General features: G+C 48.9%; 1 protein-coding gene across 1 annotated transcript in view; it reads left to right on the top strand.

The window, feature by feature from the left end:
• LOC119292610 (double-stranded RNA-binding protein 8-like) overlaps positions 1 to 22,077 on the top strand; it is a 71,559-nt gene continuing 49,482 nt past the window's right edge. Inside the window, exon 1 of the mRNA XM_037571392.1 lies at positions 1 to 199. Coding sequence (XP_037427289.1) covers positions 1 to 199 — 199 coding nt within the window. The remainder of the gene's footprint in view (positions 200 to 22,077) is intronic.

Genomic DNA, 22,077 nt, shown 5'->3' with positions numbered 1-22,077 from the left:
ATGGGGGACAAGGAAATCGAGATCAAGGCTATGGAGCAGATGAAGATCATCACGAAGCAATTGGAGGCCTTCACATGCCAACGAGAGGAGGACCAGACGCTCCTCGCCAGGCTGGTGCAACGCTTGATGGCGCTCGAGCAGCGGCTGCCCGCACTGCCCCCGCCTTCAAATTCCAAGGCTGCAGCAGCCGCCCATGACGGCACCTCCATGGGCTAGGCCCTCCCCCCTCCAGCGATGACTCACCCCTCGTACTTCCCTTCTCCAACAGCACCCCTGGTGTCCCCTTTTCCAGCGAGGGAATCACCACCGCCGACGGACCTCAACCCACTAAGCAGATTGCCCACCCCCACCATCCCCTCACTTTCGCTGCCAACCACCATTAGATGCCAACACCCTCTTACCACCTCCAGCCATCTCCTTACTCACCACATCGACCCCCTAATATCAATCCGGGCCACTTGGCACTCTCACCCTACAGCCCAAATCCCACCCCAAACCCTACCCCAGTTTTGCCACCCACATACCAGCAACAACCCTACCATCAACAGTAGCCACCCTACCATCAACAGCAACAGAATTTTGCAGCCGCCTCTACTGCCTTCACATCTCGCCTGCCAAAAGATTTCATACGCCGCTATGGTCGCGCCCCCCTACACAATCCGTCTATATATCCACCCGCCCATCACTTCCCTTCCGCCCCTGCCTAAAAATCACCTCGGCTTAGGTTTTGGTTCAGGTGTGCTTTGCTTCCACTAGCTCGACTTCCTGACGTATGATGGTTTGGTCGATCCTGTTGGTTGGCTCCATAGGTGTGAGCAGTTTTTCCTTGGACAACGCACAATCGACGCTGACAAGATCTGGACTGCAGTGTACCACCTCATGAATGACACTCAGTTCTGGTACTTACAGCTCGAGCGTGACTTCAGCATGATGACATGGGAGCGGTTCAAGGAAACTTGCCATGTTCAGTTTGGGTTGTCACTCCGCACCAACCCTTTGGGCGAGTTGGCACGTCTTCCATTCATTTCCTCAGTTGTTGACTACACCAGTAGGTTTCTAGTGCCCATGTGCCGCAACAATGAGCCGTTAACATCGTCCCAACAAGGCTTGTTGTACACAACACGTCTGCCTGATGGTCTTCCTGTTAACACGTCAAGGCCTATGAGCAGTGACATTTCCCTCCAACAACGACGCCACACCAGCCTTCTGGTCCTACATGGCCCTTGTGCCACTCCGATCTTTCTGCCGTTGACACAGCTACAATAACTTCCCCGCCAATTTCACTAGCACCTGTTCTACCATCAACCACTCTACAACCAACCCCACCACGACAGGTTCAGCGCCTCACTCCAGCAGAGTTAGCAGAACGACGTCGCCAAGGCCTTTGCTTCAACTGCGATGTGATTTATGTTCGGGTCACCGGTGTGTGTGACTCTTCTTCGTCGAGGTTGATGACTACGACCAAGGTCCCCTGGGAGGCAATTGACAACCTACAGCTTGCGGACAAGTTGTTTTTCAAGGAAGAGATGTTATGTGGACCAGGCCAGCAAACGTGGAGTCTTATCCCTTAATTAGAATCCTAGTTGATTAAGCATTTTTGTTAGGAAAGAGTCTAGTCAGTTTAGAGATAGTCTTAGAGTTTGAATAGATTTACCCGCTTGTTGGACAAGTCTTGTCTATTATATAAAGGGACAATCGCTCTCAATAAAGCAGAGAAGAATATTGTCATGTAGTTTTGATATACTTTTTAGTAATTAGGGTTAGGTCAGTAGTAGTCCTTCCAGATACCATCTAGGAATGTTCGAATCTTAGAAATTTGTCTAGTTGGTGCTCCTGAATGTGTTGTGAATAACTTTGAACCTCTGATTATGACCTGCAACAAGAAAGAACATTGCTACTTGCTCTTCCATAGAGGTGTGGATATTATCATCTAGCAACCCTTTGGTCCTAAACGTCTCCACTAGCCTGGCAAAAGGTGCTCGTCGCATTCGAAGCATGCTCACAGCCTCTACATTGTTGTAGTCTTGTAGATGTAGTTCAGATTCGTCATCTAATAATCCCCAAGTGCAGGGAATCATCGTAGCAATTTCCAAAGGTGGAAGTGATAAGTATGGAGTGTCGAACCCACAAGGAGCTAAAGGTAAGATCAATATTCTCTCAAGTCTTGTCTGCCACTGATACGACTCTACGTACACCGAACGTTTGCTTCCAACTAGAAACGAGAAATAAAACTACGTTGTGGGTATGAAGAGGATAACTTTGCATGATATCAGAGAGCTAAAATATAAAAGTAGGTGCTATTATCATAAAGTTAGAATATATGACTTAAGTATTATAAATAGCGAGTGTGGAATAATGATGGGTCGATGCGCGGAATTGTCCTAGGCAATTGTTAACAAGATTGGTAATCACTATTGCGATTCCATATGAGGGAGATGCATAAGATAACATACTTTCTGAGGGAGTCCTGGATTAGGGGGTGTCCGGATGGCCGGACTATAGCCTTTGGCCGGACTCCTGGACTATGAAGATACAAGATTGAAGACTTCGTCCCGTGTTCGGATGGGACTTTCCTTGGCGTGAAAGGCAAGCTTGGCGATATGGATATGTAGATCTCCTCCCATTGTAACCGACTCTGTGTAACCCTCGCCCTCTCCGGTGTCTATATAAATCAGAGGGTTTTAGTCCGTAGGACGAACAACAATCATACCATAGGCTAGCTTCTAGGGTTTAGCCTCTCTGATCTCCTGGTAGATCTACTCTTGTACTACCCATATCATCAATATTAATCAAGAAGGAGTAGGGTTTTACCTCCATCGAGAGGGCCCGAACCTGGGTAAAAACATCGTGTCCCTCGTCTCCTGTTACCATCCACCTAGACGCACAGTTCGGGACCGCCTACCTGAGATCCGCCGGTTTTGACACCGACATTGGTGCTTTCATTGAGAGTTCCTTTGTGTCGCCACCTTTAGGCTCGATGACTTCTCCGATCATCAACAACGACGCGGTCCAGGGTGAGACTTTTCTCCTCGGACAGATCTTCGTATTCGGTGGCTTTGCACTGCAGGCCAATTCGCTTGGCCATCTGGAGCAGATCGAAAGCTACGCCCCTGGCCATCAGGTCAAATTTGGAAGCTTGAACTACATGACTGACGTCCGCGGAGACTTGATCTTCGACGGGTTCGAGCCACAGCCGAGCGCGTCGCACTGTCACGATGGGCATGATCTAGCTCTGCCGCCGAACAGTGCCCTGGAGGCCGCACCAGTGTCCGCTCCGACCTTTAGCTCAGAGCCGACTGCGCCAATCGAGGACGGGTGGCTAGACACCGCCTTGGGGGCTGCAATCTCCACGGCGATCGAGCCGAACACCAGCCTTGTCCTTTGTGAAGCTTGTGACTCCAAGGTGCCGGACTCCTCTCCGGACTCCGAACCTTCCGTGCCCCTGCCGACCAAACCCGATTGGGCGCCGGTCATGGAGTTCGCCGCCGCGGACATCTTTCAACACTCGCCCTTCAGCGACATTCTGAATTCACTAAAGTCTCTCTCTTTATCAGGAGAGCCCTGGCTGGACTATGGTCAGCAAGGTTGGGATGCGGACGACGAAGAAATTCAAAGCCCACCCACCACCCACTTCGTAGCCACTGTCGATGATTTAACCGACATGCTCTACTTCGACTCTGAAGACATCGATGGTATGGACGCCGATGCAGGAGACGACCAAGAACCAGCGCCTATAGGGCACTGGAAGGCCACCTCGTCGTACGACATATACATGGTGGATACCCCAAAAGAGGGGAATGGTGATGAAACAATGGAGGATGACTCCTCCAAGAAGCAGCCTAAGCGCCGGCGTCAGCGGCGCCGCTCTAAATCCTGCCAAAGCAAAAACGGCGATTCCGGCATGGGAGATAATAACACCCCGGACAGTGCCGAAGACAACCCCCTCCAGCAGGATTCAACACAGGAGGATGGAGAAGCCAGCCCTCATAAGAGAATGACAGACAGGGAGGAAGAGGACAATAATTACATGCCCCCCTCCGAAGACGAGGCAAGCCTCGACGATGATGAATTTGTCGTGCCTGAGGATCCCGTCGAACAAGAGCGTTTCAAACGCAGGCTTATGGCCACGGCAAGCAGCCTCAAGAAAAAACAGCAACAACTTAGAGTAGACCAAGACCTGCTAGCCGACAGATGGACTGAGGTCCTTGTAGCCGAGGAGTATGAACTCGAACGCCCCTCCAAGAGCTACCCAAAGCGCAGGCTGCTACCCCGATTAGAGGAGGAAGCACCTAAACCTACATCACCAGCGCACGACGCGGCCGACCGGCCACCTCGTGGCCGCGACAGAGAGGCCTCTCGTCCATCCACTCAAGCCGCACCCCGGCGTCGCTCAAAGTATACCAAGGCACAGGGAAATGCGCCAGACCTGTGGGACATATTGGAGGACAAGGCAAGGCAAACAAGATCGATCTACGGATCGCGTGGGCGCCCCACGACACGTGACGATAACCGTCATGCCGGATATGGCAAATCCGGCTGGGCCGAACACAGTAGACAAAGCTCATTTGAGCTGCGTCGTGACATAGCCCAGTACAGAGGCGCCACACACCCACTATGCTTCACAAATGAAGTAATGGATCATCAAATACCCGAGGGTTTTAAACCCGTAAACATCGAATCATATGATGGCACAACAGATCCTGCGGTATGGATCGAGGATTATCTCCTTCATATCCACATGGCACGCGGTGATGATCTACGCGCCATCAAATACCTCCCACTCAAGCTTAAAGGACCAGCTCGGCATTGGCTTAATAGCTTGCCAGCAGAATCAATTGGTTGCTGGGAGGACCTGGAAGCTGCATTCCTCGACAATTTCCAGGGCACCTACGTGTGATCACCAGACGCCGATGACCTAAGCCACATAATTCAGCAGCTAGAGGAATCGGCCAGACAATTCTGGACACGGTTCCTAACCAAGACAAATCAAATAGTGGACTGTCCGGACGCAGAGGCCCTCGCAGCCTTCAAACATAACATCCGTGACGAGTGGCTTGCCCGGCACCTAGGACAGGAAACACCGAAATCCATGGCAGCCCTCACAACACTCATGACCCGCTTTTGCACGGGAGAAGACAGCTGGCTAGCTCATAGTAATAACATGACCAAGAGCCCTGGTAATTCGGATACCAAGGACAACAATGGCAGGTCGTGTCGCAACAAGCACAAGCACTGCATTAACGGCGACAATACTGAGGATACGGCAGTCAATGCCGGATTCAGAGGCTCTAAACCCGGTCAGCGGAAAAAGCCATTCAAAAGAAATACTCCGGGCCCGTCCAGTTTGGACCGAATACTCGATCGCTCGTGCCAGATACACGGCACCCCTGAAAAACCAGCCAATCACACCAACAGGGACTGTTGGGTGTTCAAGAAGGCAGTCAAGTTAAGTGCCGAAAACAGAGACAAGGGGCTGCATAGCGATGACGAGGAGGAGCCCCGGCCGCCGAACAATAGGGTACAAAAGGGCTTTCCCCCACAAGTGCGGACGGTGAACATGATATATGCAACACACATCCCCAAAAGGGAGCGGAAGCGTGCACTCAGGGACGTATATGCGTTGGAGCCTGTCGCCCCAAAGTTCAACCCGTGGTCCTCCTGCCCGATCACTTTTGATCGAAGGGACCACCCCACAAGCATCCGCCACGGCGGATTCGTCGCATTGGTTCTAGACCCAATCATTGACGGATTTCACCTCACTAGAGTCCTTATTAACGGCGGCAGCAGCCAGAACCTGCTTTATCAGGACACAGTGCAAAAAATGGGCATAGATCCCTCAAGGATTAAACCCACAAAGACGACCTTCAAAGGCGTCATACCAGGTGTAGAGGCCAACTATACAGGCTCAGTTACACTCGAAGTGGTCTTTGGATCCCCGGATAATTTCCGAAGCGAGGAGTTAATCTTCGACATAGTCCCGTTCCGCAGTGGATATCACGCGCTGCTCGGATGAACCGCATTCGCAAAGTTCAATGTGGTGCCGCACTACGCATACCTCAAGCTCAAGATGCCAGGCCCTCGAGGAGTCATTACGGTCAATGGAAACACCGAACGCTCTCTCCGAACGGAGGAGCATACGGCAGCCCTTGCAGCGGAAGTACAAGGTAGCCTCTCAAGGCAATTCTCCAGTCCGGCTATTAAACGTTCGGACACCGTCAAGCGCGCCTGGAGTAACCTACAACAGAACCTCCTGGCACGTTCCGAGCAAGCGTAGCAGTGCGGCCCCAACCCCAGCCCTCGCGAACTTGCGAAACCAGTACTACGCGTACATAATTACGCTTTGGAAATACCACGGGCATAAGGGGAGGGGCACAACCACGGCATGCCCAAAATGCGGCTCGACCGCACTAGGGGCTCCCGATTTTGTAATTCTTTTTCTCTTCCTTTCAGGACTCCACTCTCTGGAAGGCCTGACCGGCAATACAATCACCAAACACATGATGCAACAGCCAGGGAGGCAGCAAGATACGTCGAATACCCAGGTGGTCTCTATAACGAGCTAAATACCTGTCTTACATAAAATCTCGCAGCTTGCCCCTGGAGGGGGACATGTCAAATAATCCCATCTCTTGCTCATCGCACAATTTGTATCGTTCTGCTTTCACAGCAGCCCTTTTTATAAACAATATATAGCTCTTTTCTATTATTGCATTCATTTTTTACGTAAATATGTTCAATTATGACATTATGCAACTGTACACTCCGGTACGGCCAATGCACCAGGGGCTTAAGTACCCCAGAATATGGTGTGAGAAGTCTGAACACTCCCACGAGTGCGGCACCCCGAACTTATAGCATTATATGCATCGGCTCCAAATCATGTCTTGGGTCAATAGTTGGGTTTGCCCAGCTCCCATGTTTTGATACCTTACGTTCTGCTATATCGGCTAAGGTAGCACTGGGAGAACTACTGCGATTGTGCCCCGGTTGAGCTGGGTTAAGCACCTCAGTAGAGAAAGCTAAAACTGACCGTCATGATAGGGCGAGAGCTAGTCGCTGTTCAAGAGATTTCGAGTCCCTAAAGACTTATTCCGCTTAGAGCAAGGAGCTGGCTTCGTCCGACCAAGGCATGGATAGCGCCCGAACTCGGTCTTCCGAATACTAGGGGCTTCGCCGAAATTTAAAATTATAGAATTCTATGGCTAAGTGAGAGTGATAAAGCATTATAGTCCGATTGCCTTGTTCGTTGTGATGAACGCCTCCCTCGAAGGACCCAAGAATGGGAACAAGAGCACTCAGGTTTATCCCGAACACCCCAGCACTCATGGCATGGGGGTAGAGGCCGACGACTCACCATCTCTCAGATTTAACAAACGGCCGCACAGAAGGTAATATTTTAAATACAAACAGCGTTGCTTAGCGCATATGAACAAGTCTTTAGCGCACATGATAACACGAGCGAGTTTACTCAAAAATTACATCCTTGGAACATTCATCCGCCACAAGGCGGGCACCCTTCAGGACGCCCTCGTAATACATCTCGGGCTTGCGATGCTCCTTGCCCTCCGGCGGCCCGTCTGTCACCTGCTTCTCAGCATCCATCTTGCCCCAGTGTACTTTAACACGGGCAAGGGCCCTACGGGCACCTTCGACGCATACAGAGCGCTTGATGACTTGAAGCCGTGGACAGGCATCCGCCAGCCGCCTCACCAGCCCAAAGTAGCTCCCAGGCATGACCTCCCCAGGCCATAGCCGGACTATAAGGCCCTGTTCGGCTACCTTATGGAGCTCGACCAGCTACTTCAGCTGGTCGCTCAAGGGCACCGGGTGCCCGGCCTCAGCATATTGGGACCAGAACACCTTCTCCGTCGAGCTCCCTTCCTCGGCTCGGTAGAATGCGGCAGCGTCGGACACACTGTGCGGCAGATCTGCGAATGCTCCTGGAGAGCTCCGGACTCGGGTAAGTAACAAGTAATTCACTTTCACATGCTTGCTTTGCATAAAGAATGCCTTACCCGCTGCTATCTTCTTCATCGCCTCAATTTCTTGGAGGGCTTTTTGGGCTTCGGCCTTGGCAGATTTGGCGCTCTCAAGGGCCGAGGCGAGCTCGGACTCTCGGGTCTTTGAGTCAATCTCCAAAATCTCGTGTTTCTTTACGAGAGCATGGAGCTCTTGCCGCACCTCCTCCACCCGCGCCTCCTACTTTTCTCGCTCGGTGCGGTCCACGGCCGCATTGTCTTCGGCCTTGGACAACGCTTCCTTCAGGGTCACCACCTCGGTTGTGGCCCCTGCAATACTCATGATGGTCCTGTAATTTTTTGCAACCACATATTTTTCATATACTTATATAAGGTATTACTTACCTTCCTTGTCCCCGAGCTACTTCTTGGCAAGGCCGAGCTCGTTCTCGGACCGCTCGAGGCTCTGCTTCAATGCATCGACCTTCGCAGTCAGTGCGGCAGAGGTCAGCAGCACAGCCTGCATTCCCATATTGACATACTTATGTTAGACTCCTGTGAACATTATTAGATCCTCTATTCGGCTTTTCTTTCCGAATGCCAAACAGAGCATCAGGGGCTACTGTCTATGCGGTAATATTTTCACATATTTTTCACATACCTCAAAGCCTGTTAGAAGGCTGGCACAGGCTTCAGTCAGTCCGCTTTTGGCGGACTGAACCTTCTGGATCACCACACTCATTACAGTACGGTGCTCCTTGTCGATGGAGGCGCCGTTAAGCACCTCCAACAAATTATCCGATGCCTCCGGTTGGATGGAGGCCACCGGCGTGATAGGCTCGCTCCTCTTGGAAGGAGGTTGCCAGCCGAAGTCCGGAACCGCTGAAGGTTCTGGCACAGTGTCCGGCCCAAGGCCGGACTTGGAGCCCCTGGGGGTCTTGCCCCCCTTGCGCCTGGTGTCCAGGACGTCGCTTTGAGGCACCCCCAGGACTGCCTCCCCTCGATTTGGAACCTCTTGGGACAATACCTCGGCATCGTCCACGGGGCGAGGGGAGGAGGCGGCCGGAAGTGAAGTACTATTCACATCCGACGAGCCTAAGGAGCCGCTCGACGACAAGTCGATCTGGGCTTGGGGCGGACTAGATGATTATATCCGGCATCAGGGAAAGCTATGCAACCAAAGAACACTATGAATCACTCTAGTGTCCGAACACTTACGACTTCGCCAGGGGCTTGGCCCTGGGCGGCAACTCCTCCTCGCTGTCGGCGATGATGGTTGAATAGTCTGGGGGAAGGGTTCTTACCTTCTTGGGCCCTCCGGCCTTCCTTTTCTTTTCTTCTCCTGCTGGAGAAGAAACCTCTCTTTCCTCCTCCTCGTCTTCGTGAGAGGAGCGCGTCTTGGAGCCATCGGACGATGAATCCGATACCATCGGGCGCCAGAAACTCTTTCGAGTTCCCATGGCCTCCTTCTTGGCCTTCTTCTCCGGCACCATGTAAGGTACCGGAACCAGCAGCCTCGCCAAGTGGGCGTCGGCTGGATCTTCGGGTAAAAGAGCCGGACAGTTGAGCTGTTCGGCCGTCCTCTGCCAGTCCTGTCAAAGGCATGGGGGCTTAGATCCCGCATAGAGTCAAACTATGAAAAACAAATATCCTGTAAGAGGTAAAAATAGCTTACCGCGCTGGCTTGACGCTGTGCGCTGAGTCCCGATCCTCGGTAGTGGATGCGGGGGCCTCGGCGCCCTTGAACAACACCTTCCAGGCATCTTCGTACGTAGTGTCGAAGAGCCTGCTCAGGGTTCGGTGTTGTGCAGGATTAAACTCCCACAAGCTGAAGGCCCGCTGTTGGCACGGGAGGATCCGGCGGATGAGCATAACCTAGACTACGTTGACGAGTTTGAGCTCCTTGCTCACCAGGCGTTGGACGCATGTTTGAAGTCCGGTCAGCTCCCCTTTTTTGCCCCATGGCTGGCCCTTCTCTTTCCAGGAGGCGAGCCGTGTGGGGATGCCAGATCGGAATTCGGGGGTCGCTGCCCATTCAGGGTCACGCGGCTCGGTGATGTAGAACCACCCCGATTGCCACCCCTTTATGGTCTCTACGAAGGAGCCCTCGAGCCATATGACGTGGGCATCTTGCCCACCATGGCACCTCCGCACTCCGCTTGGCGGCCGCCCGCTACCTTCGGCTTGACATTGAAAGTCTTCAGCCATAAGCCGAAGTGGGGCTGGATGCAGAGGAAGGCCTCACACATGACGATGAATGCCGAGATGTTGAGGATGAAGTTCGGGGCCAGATCGTAGAAATCCAGGCCGTAGTAGAACATGATCCCCCGGACGAATGGGTGAAGTGGGAAACCTAGTCCGTGGAGGAAATGGGTGAGGAACACCACCCTCTCATGGGGCCTGGGGGTGGGGACGAGTTGCCCCCCTTCTGGGAGCCGGTGCGCGATGTCTTTGGACAAGTATCCAGCCTCTCTCAGCTTTTTGATGTGTCCCTCCATGATGGAGGAGGCCATCCAGCTGCCTCCTGCTCCGGACATGGCTGGAGAAGGTCGAAGTGAGGTGTGCGGACTTGGGCGCTGGGGCTCAAGTGCGCGGAAGTGGACAAGAGAAAGAGGAAGAAGGCGTATGTGGAAAAGGTGGATCCTTATCCCCTTATATGGGCGGACGAAACTATGTGCCCCCACCAGCCTGGTAAAACTCGCTTATCTCCCAAGCGCCGTAATTGATGGCGCGGTTGGGTTACCCACGCCCATATTGATGAGAATCCTGGAATAAGGGGACATGATCTCTGCTTCGACAAGATGTGCCAAGGAAACCGCCTCGCTAAACGCGCTGAGGTGGAACAGTAAAAACGAATAAAGGCTTGGCTGTGGCGTGATGTCACGCTGCTGTGGAATACGTCAGCAGATTTGATTTGTGCAAATATTATTCTCTCTATGGTGGTATGTGGGACTTGTTTTGCAGAGCCAGACACTGTCCTTGTGCTCAAAATCTTCTATGAAGTATTCGGAGGAGGAACCCGCCTTGCAATGCCGAAGACAATCTGCGCGCGGACTCGTCGTCATTGAAGCCTAGTTCAGGGGCTACTGAGGGAGTCCTGGATTAGGGGGTGTCCGGATGGCCGGACTATAGCCTTTGGCCGGACTCCTGGACTATGAAGATACAAGATTGAAGACTTCGTCCCATGTCCGGATGGGACTTTCCTTGGCGTGGAAGGCAAGCTTGGCGATACGGATATGTAGATCTCCTCCCATTGTAACCGACTCTGTGTAACCCTAGCCCTCTCTGGTGTCTATAAAACCGGAGGGTTTTAGTCCGTAGGACGAACAATAATCATACCATAGGCTAGCTTCTAGGGTTTAGCCTCTCTGATCTCGTGGTAGATCTACTCTTGTACTACCCATATCATCAATATTAATCAAGTAGGAGTAGGGTTTTACCTCCATCGAGAGGGCCCGAACCTGGGTAAAAACATTGTGTCCCTCGTCTCCTGTTACCATCCGCCTAGATGCACAGTTCGGGACCCTCTACCTGAGATCCGCCGGTTTTGACACCGACACTTTCTCTTCTTGGATCGTATGCACTTATGATTGGAACTCTAGCAAGCATCCGCAACTACTAAAGATCATTAAGGTAAAACCTAACCATAGCATTAAAGTATCAAGTCCTCTTTATTCCCATATGCCATGACCCACTTATCTGTGTTTGTGTTTCAGCCACTCACACAACACAGACAATAAGCAAACCATGAACATACTGCAAACCCTACAGTGGGGATCCCTCACGCTTGCACGACACGGAGGGCACCATAGGACAACACCAATAATAAAACATGCAACTCAAATCAATCTAGATCATCAATCAACCCAAAGACAAAGGAAATCTACTCAAAACATCATAGGATGGCAACACATCATTGGATCATAATATGTGGCATAAAGTACCATGTTCAAGTAGGTTATTACAGCGGGGTGCGGGAGAGTGGACCATGTAAAGAGATGAGGATGGTGATGTTAATGAAGACGATCACTGCAGCGATGATTCCCCTCCCGATGGCACTCCAGTGCCACCGAGAGAGAGGAGGAGAGGTTCTCCCCCTTATGCTTCCTCCTCCATGGCCTCCTCCCTGGATGGGGAGAGGTTCTCCCTCTGGTCCTTGGCCTTCATGGCGATGATGGACCCTCCGAGATCGTTCCCCATGGCCTCCGGTGATGATGGACCCCTCCGGCAGGGTGCCGAAGAGGGCCTAGATTGATTTCTCATGGTTCTAGAGGCTTGCGGTGGAGGAACTTCTGGTCTCTCTTCTGTTCTGGAGTTTTTTGGATTTATAGGAGGGGTTGGCATCGGTTTCACGTCAAGGGGGCCCATGGGGAGTCCACGAGGTAGGGGGCACACCCTAGGGGGGCGCCCTCCACCCTCGTGGTGGCTTGGGACTCCCCTCCGGTAGCTTTTCGTTCCAGTATTTTTTTATATTTTCCAAAAATAATCTTCGTTGATTTCAGCGCATTCCGAGGACTTTTATTTCTGCACAAAAACAACACCACAGTAGTTCTGCTGAAAATAGCATCAGTCTGGGTTAGTTCTAATCAAATCATACCAAAATCATGTAAAAATATTATAAACATGGCATGAATACTTCATAAATTATAGATACGTTAGAGGCGTATCAGCATCCCCAAGCTTAATTCCTGCTCTTCCTCGAGTAGGTAAATGATAAAAGAAATTATGAAGTGTGAATGGTAGCTAGTGCACATGTTTGATCAACGATAATTTCAGTCACCTTTTCTAGCATCATTATACATAACAGTAGCTCAACTCATAAAACTTCTCATGATCAAGTAACAAGCTATTCACACGTTGAAGTGTAGATCATAAATTTTCTTGAAAACTAACAAACTATGTTCTTAGTCATCAAACAACTGCAATTCTTCTTATTTTCAGGAAGGGTCCATGTAAGAGCTTTGATTTAGCAAACTCCACATACTCAACTATCATTTAATCTTTCACAATTGCTAACACTCACGTGATATTTATGGGTTCAAAGTTTCAATCGGACACAGAGAAAGATAAGAGCTTATGGTTTCGCCTCCCAACCTCTTACCTCAAGGGTAATGTCAACAATAATACTTTATGAAAACCTACATCCAAGTGAATATATTATATATCCGGATCCTTCCAACACATAGTGCTTGCCAAAGGAAAAAGTGTAAAAAGGAAAGGTGATGATCACCATGACTCTTGTATAAGGGTAGAAGATAAAAGTAAAAGATAGGCCCTTCGCAGAGGGAAGCAGAGTTGTCATGCGCTTTTATGGTTGGATTCACAAAATCTTAATGCAAAAGAACGTACTTTATATTGCCGCTTGTGATAAAGACATTTATTATGCAGTCCATCACTTTTACTTCTTCCATATCACAAATTCGTATAAAGCTTATTTTCTTCACACTAATAGATCATACATATTTAGAGAGCAATTTTTATTGCTTGCACCGATGACAACTTACTTGAAGGATCTTACTCAACCCATAGGTAGGTATGGTGGACTCTTATGGCAAAACTGGTTTAAGGGATGTTTGGAAGCACAAGTAGTATCTCTACTTGGTGCAAAGAATTTGGCTAGCATGAGAGGAAAAGGCAAGCTCAACATGTTGGAGGATCCATGACAATATAACTTCTATTCGGATATAAGAAAACATAACCCATCAAGTTGTCTTTCTTGTCCAACATCAACTTTTTAACATGTCATATTTTAGTGAGTGCTCACAATTACAAAAGATGTCTGTCACGTCCCCAGTTCAAGCCTTGCTTGTCTCTGCATAAGCATCCATGCATCATGTTTAAATTTAAAGAAACTTGAAATGGGGATTGTTTAAACCCTAGCACCAAATAAATCCAACTAGGGTCAAAATAAAATCTTTTTCATTGAACTCAAAATGCCCTTTAAAAATGTTCAACATTTCTGGTTTGAGGTGGAAGCATCTACCAAAAATGGTTTATATTTTTGCAGGACATATTGGGCTCTGAATTAAATCATACAGTATTTGTACTTGGACATTTAAATGCTATAAATTATTTTAAATGTCCAAATAATCATGAACTGAAATGATGGCTGTTGGAAATATTCCAAATAGTGCTCTCAAGCAGTTACATGATTTTTGAATAGGTTCTGGTATTTTTAATAAAGCCAAACATCTGCAGAAAAATAGAAAACAGAAAATAAAAGAGAGAGAGAGAGAGAGAGAGAGAGAGAGAGAGAGAGAGAGAAGGACTACCTAGCGCTCACCTGGCAGCCCACTTACCTGGCCTTCTACTGTAGCAGCCCAGCCCACCACCGCGGCCATCCCTGTCGTCTTCCTCCTCGGACAGTAGGACGCAGGCGCGTGGCCGGAGCGCGCGGGCACACGCCCAGGCCACCTCCTGCCTCTCTGCCTGTCTTCCCGTCGCCCTGAGGATGCCACGCACCCCCTGGACCGCTCTCACTCTCTCCCGTTCCTTCTTCTCTCTTCTCTGGCTCTCTCACTCACGCGACCGAGAACCGCCGTCGCCGCCGCTCATCGCAGTCGTAGCCACCACCGTCGTTCCACCCCACCAGAGTGACCAAAGGCTCCGCCTCGACGCCCCCGACCTCTCCATGGAGCTACGCAATGCCGGGAGCCCTGCATCGCCGCCCACGCCGTCTTCCCCATCTCCGGCCGCCCGAGATTGCTAGCGCCCGCTCGCCACCTCCGACGTCTCCCCCGAGCCGCTGGGCCCTCCAATCGACCCCCTGTAAGCCCCACCATCCTTCACCCCTACCCCCGTTCTCTTTTGCTCGCTCTGGCCGCCGATTCCATCAAGGCCGAAACCCACCGCCGCACGAGCTCGACGCCGGCGTCACTCCGGTGACCATTTGGTCGCGCACCAGCGTCCAACGAACTCGAGGCTGCACATAGAGCATGGCTAGCGCGTTAGTTGGTTCGTTTGCGCGCAGCAACACCAAACCCGCAACTCACCCGAGGGCCGGCCGCCGCCCAAACGCTCGCCGGCGTCGTTCCCGGCCACCGCACGCTCAACCACCCGCACCGCTGGACGCGGAGCACTCCAAGCTCTCCGTAGAGCCTAGTCGCGCACCAAACCATCGCCGAACGGCGATTTCTGAAGCTTGCCGCCGTGTACTATGGTCACCGGCGACTCATCGCCGGCGTATCTGACGTGGTGTCGTCATTAGCTGCTAATGGCCGCGCTAATCACCCCCTTGAGCCACTGCCAAGTGGGCCCATGTACCTGCTTAGGTTAGCCTAATCTCCCTGCTAGTTTAGCGCTAATCCCGTGGACCCCATGTGTCAGCTCTAACTTTTGCCTAGTCAGCGTTGACCAGGCCCACCTGTCAGTGACCCTAACCAGCCGTTAGTCACTGACCAGTGGGTCCCACTGGTCAGGTTTGACCTGAGTCAACCTTGTTGACTGCTGACATCACGGTGACGTCACCCTGACGCAATAAAGCATTTTCTGGATTTAAGTTATTCAGGAAATTCCAGAAAATGCCCAAAACTTCTAAAATCCATAGAAATTCAACTGTAACTCCAAATGAAATAAATTATATATGAAAAATGATCAGAAAAATCCAATCTATCCATCTATACTGGTTTCATGCATGTTAGAACAACTTATAGCTGCTGTTTAGCACAAATCATATAAATGGCATTTAAATATCCACATATGGAGTTTGAATTTGAATCTTGGATTCAAACCAACTTCATTTAATCTGGTTGCCAGTTGCATTAGCTCAAACCACAGCATATTGCCATGTCACACTCATGCATCATATTGTTGCATTGCATTGATTGTGTTCCTTCTGCGTTGCCGGTGTTTGTCCCCTCTCAGTAGACGACGTACCGACGATGAGTTCGATGACACCGATGAAGGGCTATACTATCTTCAGAAGTGCCAAGCAAGCAAAACCCCCTTGTTCATTCCGATACAATCCTACTCTCTCGCCCTGCTCTCTTTTACTGCATTAGGACAACAACGAGTCATTTGTTACTTGCTGCGGTAGCTGAACCCCTTTATCCTCTGCATGACCTGTCATTTCCATAGTAAATAGATGAAACCCACTAGTATGAGTAGGAGTTGTTTGAGACCTGTTGTGCCTACTCATTCATGTTTGTTTGTCATGCCTGCTACTTCTTAGAGTTGAGTCAGGTCTGATTCATCCGGGATGAATCAAAGGTGTGTGAACATGTCCTACTGTGTGTGAGCTAAGTGTGTGAACACGATTTGGTAAAGGTAGCGGTGAGAGGCCATGTAGGAGTACATGGTGGGTTGTCTCATTGCAGCCGTCCTCAGGAACTGAGTTCTGTGTTTGTGATCCATGATTCAGCTACTACCATGCATTGGGCCCAAAACCAATGGACCCTCTCGGCTTCTTGACCACCCTTGTCCTCTGTCCAGGAGTTGCAAGTAGTTTCTGGTGTTTGTAGTATGCTGGAGGCCGTAGGCAGCGCTGACCGGAGGGGTGGGCTGTGATGCGGTAGGCACGTGGCCGGGTATACCGGGCGCCCGTTTGGTGTCACGGAACCCTGTTCACATCGTTTGGGGCTGTGAGCGAAACCCCGGCCGGATCTCCTCATGGATGGAACCCGAATAGGCGATAAACCTGGACTAGAGACTTGAGTGTTTAGGTAGGCCGTGGCCGACACCCTCGTTGGGCTTTCGCTTGAAGGTTGCCGAGTACATGTCGTGTAAACGGCGGTAATTGGTGAGAGCGTGTGTGAAGAAGTACACCCCTGCAGGGTTAACATTATCTATTCGAATAGCCGTGTCCGCGGAAAAGGACTTCTGGGTTGCCTGTACAGTTCATAAACAAGTGAAAGTGGATACTCTAAAATACGCAAGATAAGTGTGAGTGCTATGGATGGCGTTCTCGTAGGAAGACGGGAGCGAATCCATAGTGGTGTATTGATATGGTGAATATGTGGACTCGTGTGCGCCACCTCAAAAGAGTTACTTGCAGTAGTAGTTCAGGATAGCCACCGAGTCAAAGCTGGCTTGCTGCAGTTAAACCCCACCATCCCCTTTGTTGATAATGATGCATATGTAGTTAGTTCTGATGTAAGTCTTGCTGGGTACATTTGTACTCACGTTTGCCTATTTATGTTTTTGCAGAGAGACTTCGGTCTCGTTAGTAGTTCCGCGTGGACTTCGACGTTTAGCTTGATACCTCAGCTACGATCTTGTGCCCTCGGCAGGATCTGGTAGATAGTCAGGCTTCTAAGCCTTTTTCATTTATAGATGTCTGTACTCAGACATGATAGCTTCCGCTTGTGTTTTGACTTGTATGCTCTGAATGTTGGGTCACGAGACCTATGTTTGTAATATCTCGCTCCTCAGAGCCTATTGAATAAAATACTTGAGTCGTAGAGTTATGTTGTGATGCCATGTTGTATTTACGCATATCGAGCATATTGTGTGTATGTTATTGAAATGCTTGGTATGTGTGGGATCTGACTATCTAGTTGTTTATCCTTAGTAGCCTCTCTTATCGGGAAATGTCTCCTAGTGTTTCCACTGAGCCATGGTAGCTTGCCACTACTCCGGAACACTTAGGCTGGCCGGCATGTGTCCTTCTTCGTTCCTATGTCTGTCCCCTTGGGGAAATGTCACGCGATGAATTCCGGAGTCCTGTTAGCCCGCTACATCCCGGTTCACCGGAGTCCTGTTAGTCCAGTGCTACAGCCTGGATTCACTCGCTGATGACTGACACGTTCGTTGTTGGGTCATGTATGCGTGTCCCTGTAAGTTAGTGCCACTTTGGCTTCACGACTAGCCATGTCAGCCCGGGTTCTTGTCATATGGATGCTAGCGGCACTATCATATACGTGAGCCAAAAGGCGCAAATGGTCCCGGGCCAGGTAAGGTGGCACCCGTGGGAATACCGTGCGTGAGGCCGCAAAGTGATATGATGTGTTACATGCTAGATCGATGTGACTTAGGATCGGGGTCCTGACAGCTTTGGTATCAGAGCCTGACTGCCTGTAGGATTACCAAGCCAAACTGGTCGAAGTTGAGTCTAGAAATTCTTTAGTTATACAAGGGAATTGATTGTGGGATGGAACGTAAGGCTCTTTTTACTCCTTTTACCTTATGGCCTTCTGATCTGAGTCATCTTATCTCTTCTACGGGGATTAAGAACTAGGCCTTCTCACCTTTCTATTAGGATCACGTGTTACTAATCCGTAGACCTATAGGATTGATGGTTCTAAGCTTGAGTTCAGTTCCTACTATCTTCTGTATGTTAACTGTTGATCTTGAAACCTTGATATTGTGCTTCTGAGTGGTTACGCCACCATTTTTGTAGCATGTCTCAAATCCTTTTGAGCATTTACAGCCGTTATGATGTCTGAGTCATCCCAGGTTTCTAAACAGTCTGATGCATTTGCAAATCCCTTCTTCCCGTTCCCGATGTCCCTTTGGCCAGATTATTCACACAAATTAGTGAGTTGAGGCACTTTATTGCCTCGACACATATGTTGGAGTTAATATTATGACCCTAGGTGTTTTAGGGGATCATCTAGTGGTCTAGCCATGATCCGTGTTTCCAGTGTGATGATTCTGGCCGTCATTATCGAAGGCATCCCGTGATGCCATTTAGTTAGTAGGCATTCTATTTCTGGGTTCTAAACCCGAGATTCACCCCATTTACCTCATGTCGATAGTGTTTGCTAGTTCCTTTAGGAAATTAGTAACCATTGCATTAGTCCTCGAGGTCCATGGTATTTTCCTTCCTCCAAATACTATGAACCACTTATGGCAGTAGTTTGTTGGATCAAAGATCATAACAGGAGTGCTCTCGATGGGTTCTCTATTCTATATTGCGACTCTGCCAGTTCAACTTTTCTGCATGGGTTATTCGGAAGAAATTTGTTGAACTTGGTTCAGCATACTAATCTATGCATCCACAACTCAGAAAACCGTATGTTCCTTTGAGTTGTCCCGCTTTAGTTGTCTTCCGACCTTCGTCTATCAATTGATAGTCAAGAGTATGCATGCATTCGTTCATCGATGCCTATTATTCCTGTGGTCCCGTCAAGCCATTCTATTCCAGAATGACTAGGAGAAATGAACTCCAGTACCTCATCCATATCTAGGATTGGGCCAAAGTAGTCATACTCCGCAGATAAAAATACTAATCCAGTTTTTGTTCTGTTCTACCTTGAGGTATTACTCTCTTTATGTCAAGAAAGTCATAGGAATTACACATCATCTTATGAATTCTTGATACAGTGATACTTCTCACCCTCATTATTCATTTCTCGGCTCCCGTGTTGTTGCAACCGGAATGCCGCCAAGTGAATCGTGATGTGTGAAATCAATACTCATAGCAACCTTGTTGCTTGGTAGTGAAAGGGCAATAATTTCATCCTTAGCATGTTGGTTATTGAATCATCATCCTAAGGTTGATCGTGCTACCTAGTCCTTATTCCTGGTGCACTTTTTCAATCAATGAGTTAGGACAGTGTCAATCCTTGCTTGTTTGATCACATCGTCCTGCCCTGAAAAGCAAGATTGTTCTCGAGCTTAGTAACATATCAGTGGTTCGTGATTTTTCGAATATCTTCTCGAAAGTATCACCAGGTCGTCACCCGACTGTTATGTTGAGCTCGTGATCAAGTTGGTTTCATATAAACCACCCCTTCTCCAAGAGTCTGTGTTGGGTACCCCTGAGCTAGTTGGCTAAGCTGAACAACAACTTGGAGAGTTGGAAGATGGAAGCTTGTCCGATTTAGTTCATCTCAAGGGATATCTTGTGTGTGTGTGTGTGTATGTGTTGAAGGTAGATGATATCTTCCTTGAGTGAACCTCGTGGTAAATTATTGGATCTATTGTCTTGCCAAAACTTTGATTTGAGTATGGCTTATCCTCAAATCAAATCAGAACCAACGATGTTCGTAATGTTGTCTTACTCGTGGTTGATCCCTCGAGCATACACCATTACATCTTTGGGTCTGACCAATACTATCACCTTGTTCACATAGTTATGGAATTCCATCTCCATGGGAATCTGGATGGATTGTTTTTGAGCCCATCGACAACATCCTTGTCTTCTCCATAATTTTGCTGAACATTAAGCTAGTGTTGGAAACTTTTGAAAGCATTTGTTCATGCTAGCTCATGAAGCATATGTTCGGATGTAAGAAGTGACTTCCTCTAGTTCATGTGCATTTGATGCAAGTTGCCGCCGTGGACTCGAGAAAGTAAATGTTGTTTCCTTTGGAATCATCCCAAATCAGTCATGCATACGTGCGAAGTATTCTGTGGTTCGGAGACTTGCAACCTCCATTATATATGTGTCCCTAGCACACCAAGCCACTGATTGATTTGTTCAAAGTTAATAAGTTCTAAGTGCTAGTCCCGAAGGTACCAGGCGGATTTGTACAAGACTTCGATATCCTCGATGATGGTTCCCCCTCCTGAACTCGGTAGTGTTTTATTATAAGACTACTTTGTGGTCATGTTTGTCTTGGACAACATGTTCACATGTTGTAGCATAACCGGCTCGTGTTTTTGGAGCTTTCTATCATAGTTCATTCCCCGAGAATCTCGCAACGTCGTCTCGTCGATTTGTGTTGCAAACTTTAATTTTTCTTCCTAGACTCGATGAGTCTGGATATCCTGACACCAGCCAGATCTGAATCTCAGGCAGATATGATGGTTGGAACGTTTTCCCAAGAACTATAATATTGGTCTCTTTGTAACCCGGTAGAGTGGATGTCGTGGCCAACACGTCCAGCCGGAAGACCTATTACTGTAGTATCTTGATTGAGGAAGTTGGCCACCTCCCCATAAGGATTTCGTAGGATTTACTCCCTAGTTGTTCCTTATGGATTTTTGTGTTCCCGAAGTCCGACCTTTTACTTGATGTTCTAGATATCAAACCATATCTATGAATGGGATACACTAGCACATCAAGGAGAACATTAGAGGCGGAGTGCTAAATGTCTCTCGGTCGATTATCCAGATCTTGTGACCTTGGCATTACTAAGGTGAAATCTGAGAAGGTGTTATCTTCCTTTGCATCTGCATCTTCCACCGGTATTCATCATGGTAGTATGATGTGCTGCCAGGATCCTCGCTTCGGAAATTGGTAAAACCTTGATGAATATGGAAATGCTCAAGTTCTTGAGGGCACGCACAAGCGCTAGGTGTTATCATCGGCACTAACTGGGATTGCCCCAGATTTCCTCCGTTATGCTATAACCATTCCAATAGTGGAATAACTCTCTACTGTTGAGCCTCTCCCCAGTTACTAGAATCATTCCCATCATTTGCATTTTGTTCCCAGCTTGCACCGCCATTGTGCCACCCTACTCTGGATTACCCTTCTCAGTAATTACTGATCAGGATCATTTTCAAAAGTGGTCCTACCATGGGTCTCATCCATTTCCGATGATAAACAAAATCATCTATGACATTGTCTTCAACAAGGTAATCCACATCATCCATTCTGGTCCGAGTATACCATTCTACCGAACCCCTCCAAACAATCACTCAAGAATTGCCTTAGGCTGGTATAAAGAGTTTCAATGATCTTTAAATCAAAGGTAATTCTTTTTGCCACTTAAGGGGGATATATTCCACGAGTCACCTCCTCTAAGATGCCTCGTTATGGTATCAAGGCAATTCAACTCCTCGCTACATTGACAACCGTTCAACACCCTCTTAAAGGTGGAATTGTAGTCTACCTGGTAAATCTCCGTCATCTGTTCCACTCCATTCCTCTAGAGGTGTGCTTCGTCTCTCAGCTCGAGAGATGTTGCTATGTCTCATTCCGTGAGTTAATCCTGAATTGTTCGACCTTCGAGAAGATTGATCCTTCTAGAGTTTTCTTTCTCCTCTCGTTGTCATGTCGGTTGGAGTTCTTGGAGCAAGACATCAAGATAATGATGGTGATCGAATCAACGTTCATTTGAAGTGCAACCTGGACCGTGAAGATTGTGTTAGTTTGCGCTCCCCTTTCATCTTACCCTACGCTTGAATCTCGGGACGAGATTCTTGTTTAGTGGGGGTGAGTTGTCACGTCCCCAGTTCAAGCCTTGCTTGTCTCTGCATAAGCATCCATACATCATGTTTAAATTTAAAG

The sequence above is a fragment of the Triticum dicoccoides genome, chromosome 4B (genome assembly GCF_002162155.2).
Source record: "Triticum dicoccoides isolate Atlit2015 ecotype Zavitan chromosome 4B, WEW_v2.0, whole genome shotgun sequence".
Taxonomy (NCBI): domain Eukaryota; kingdom Viridiplantae; phylum Streptophyta; class Magnoliopsida; order Poales; family Poaceae; genus Triticum; species Triticum dicoccoides.
Note: the sequence above shows the minus strand (reverse complement) of the source record. Positions and strands in the feature narration are given on the sequence as shown.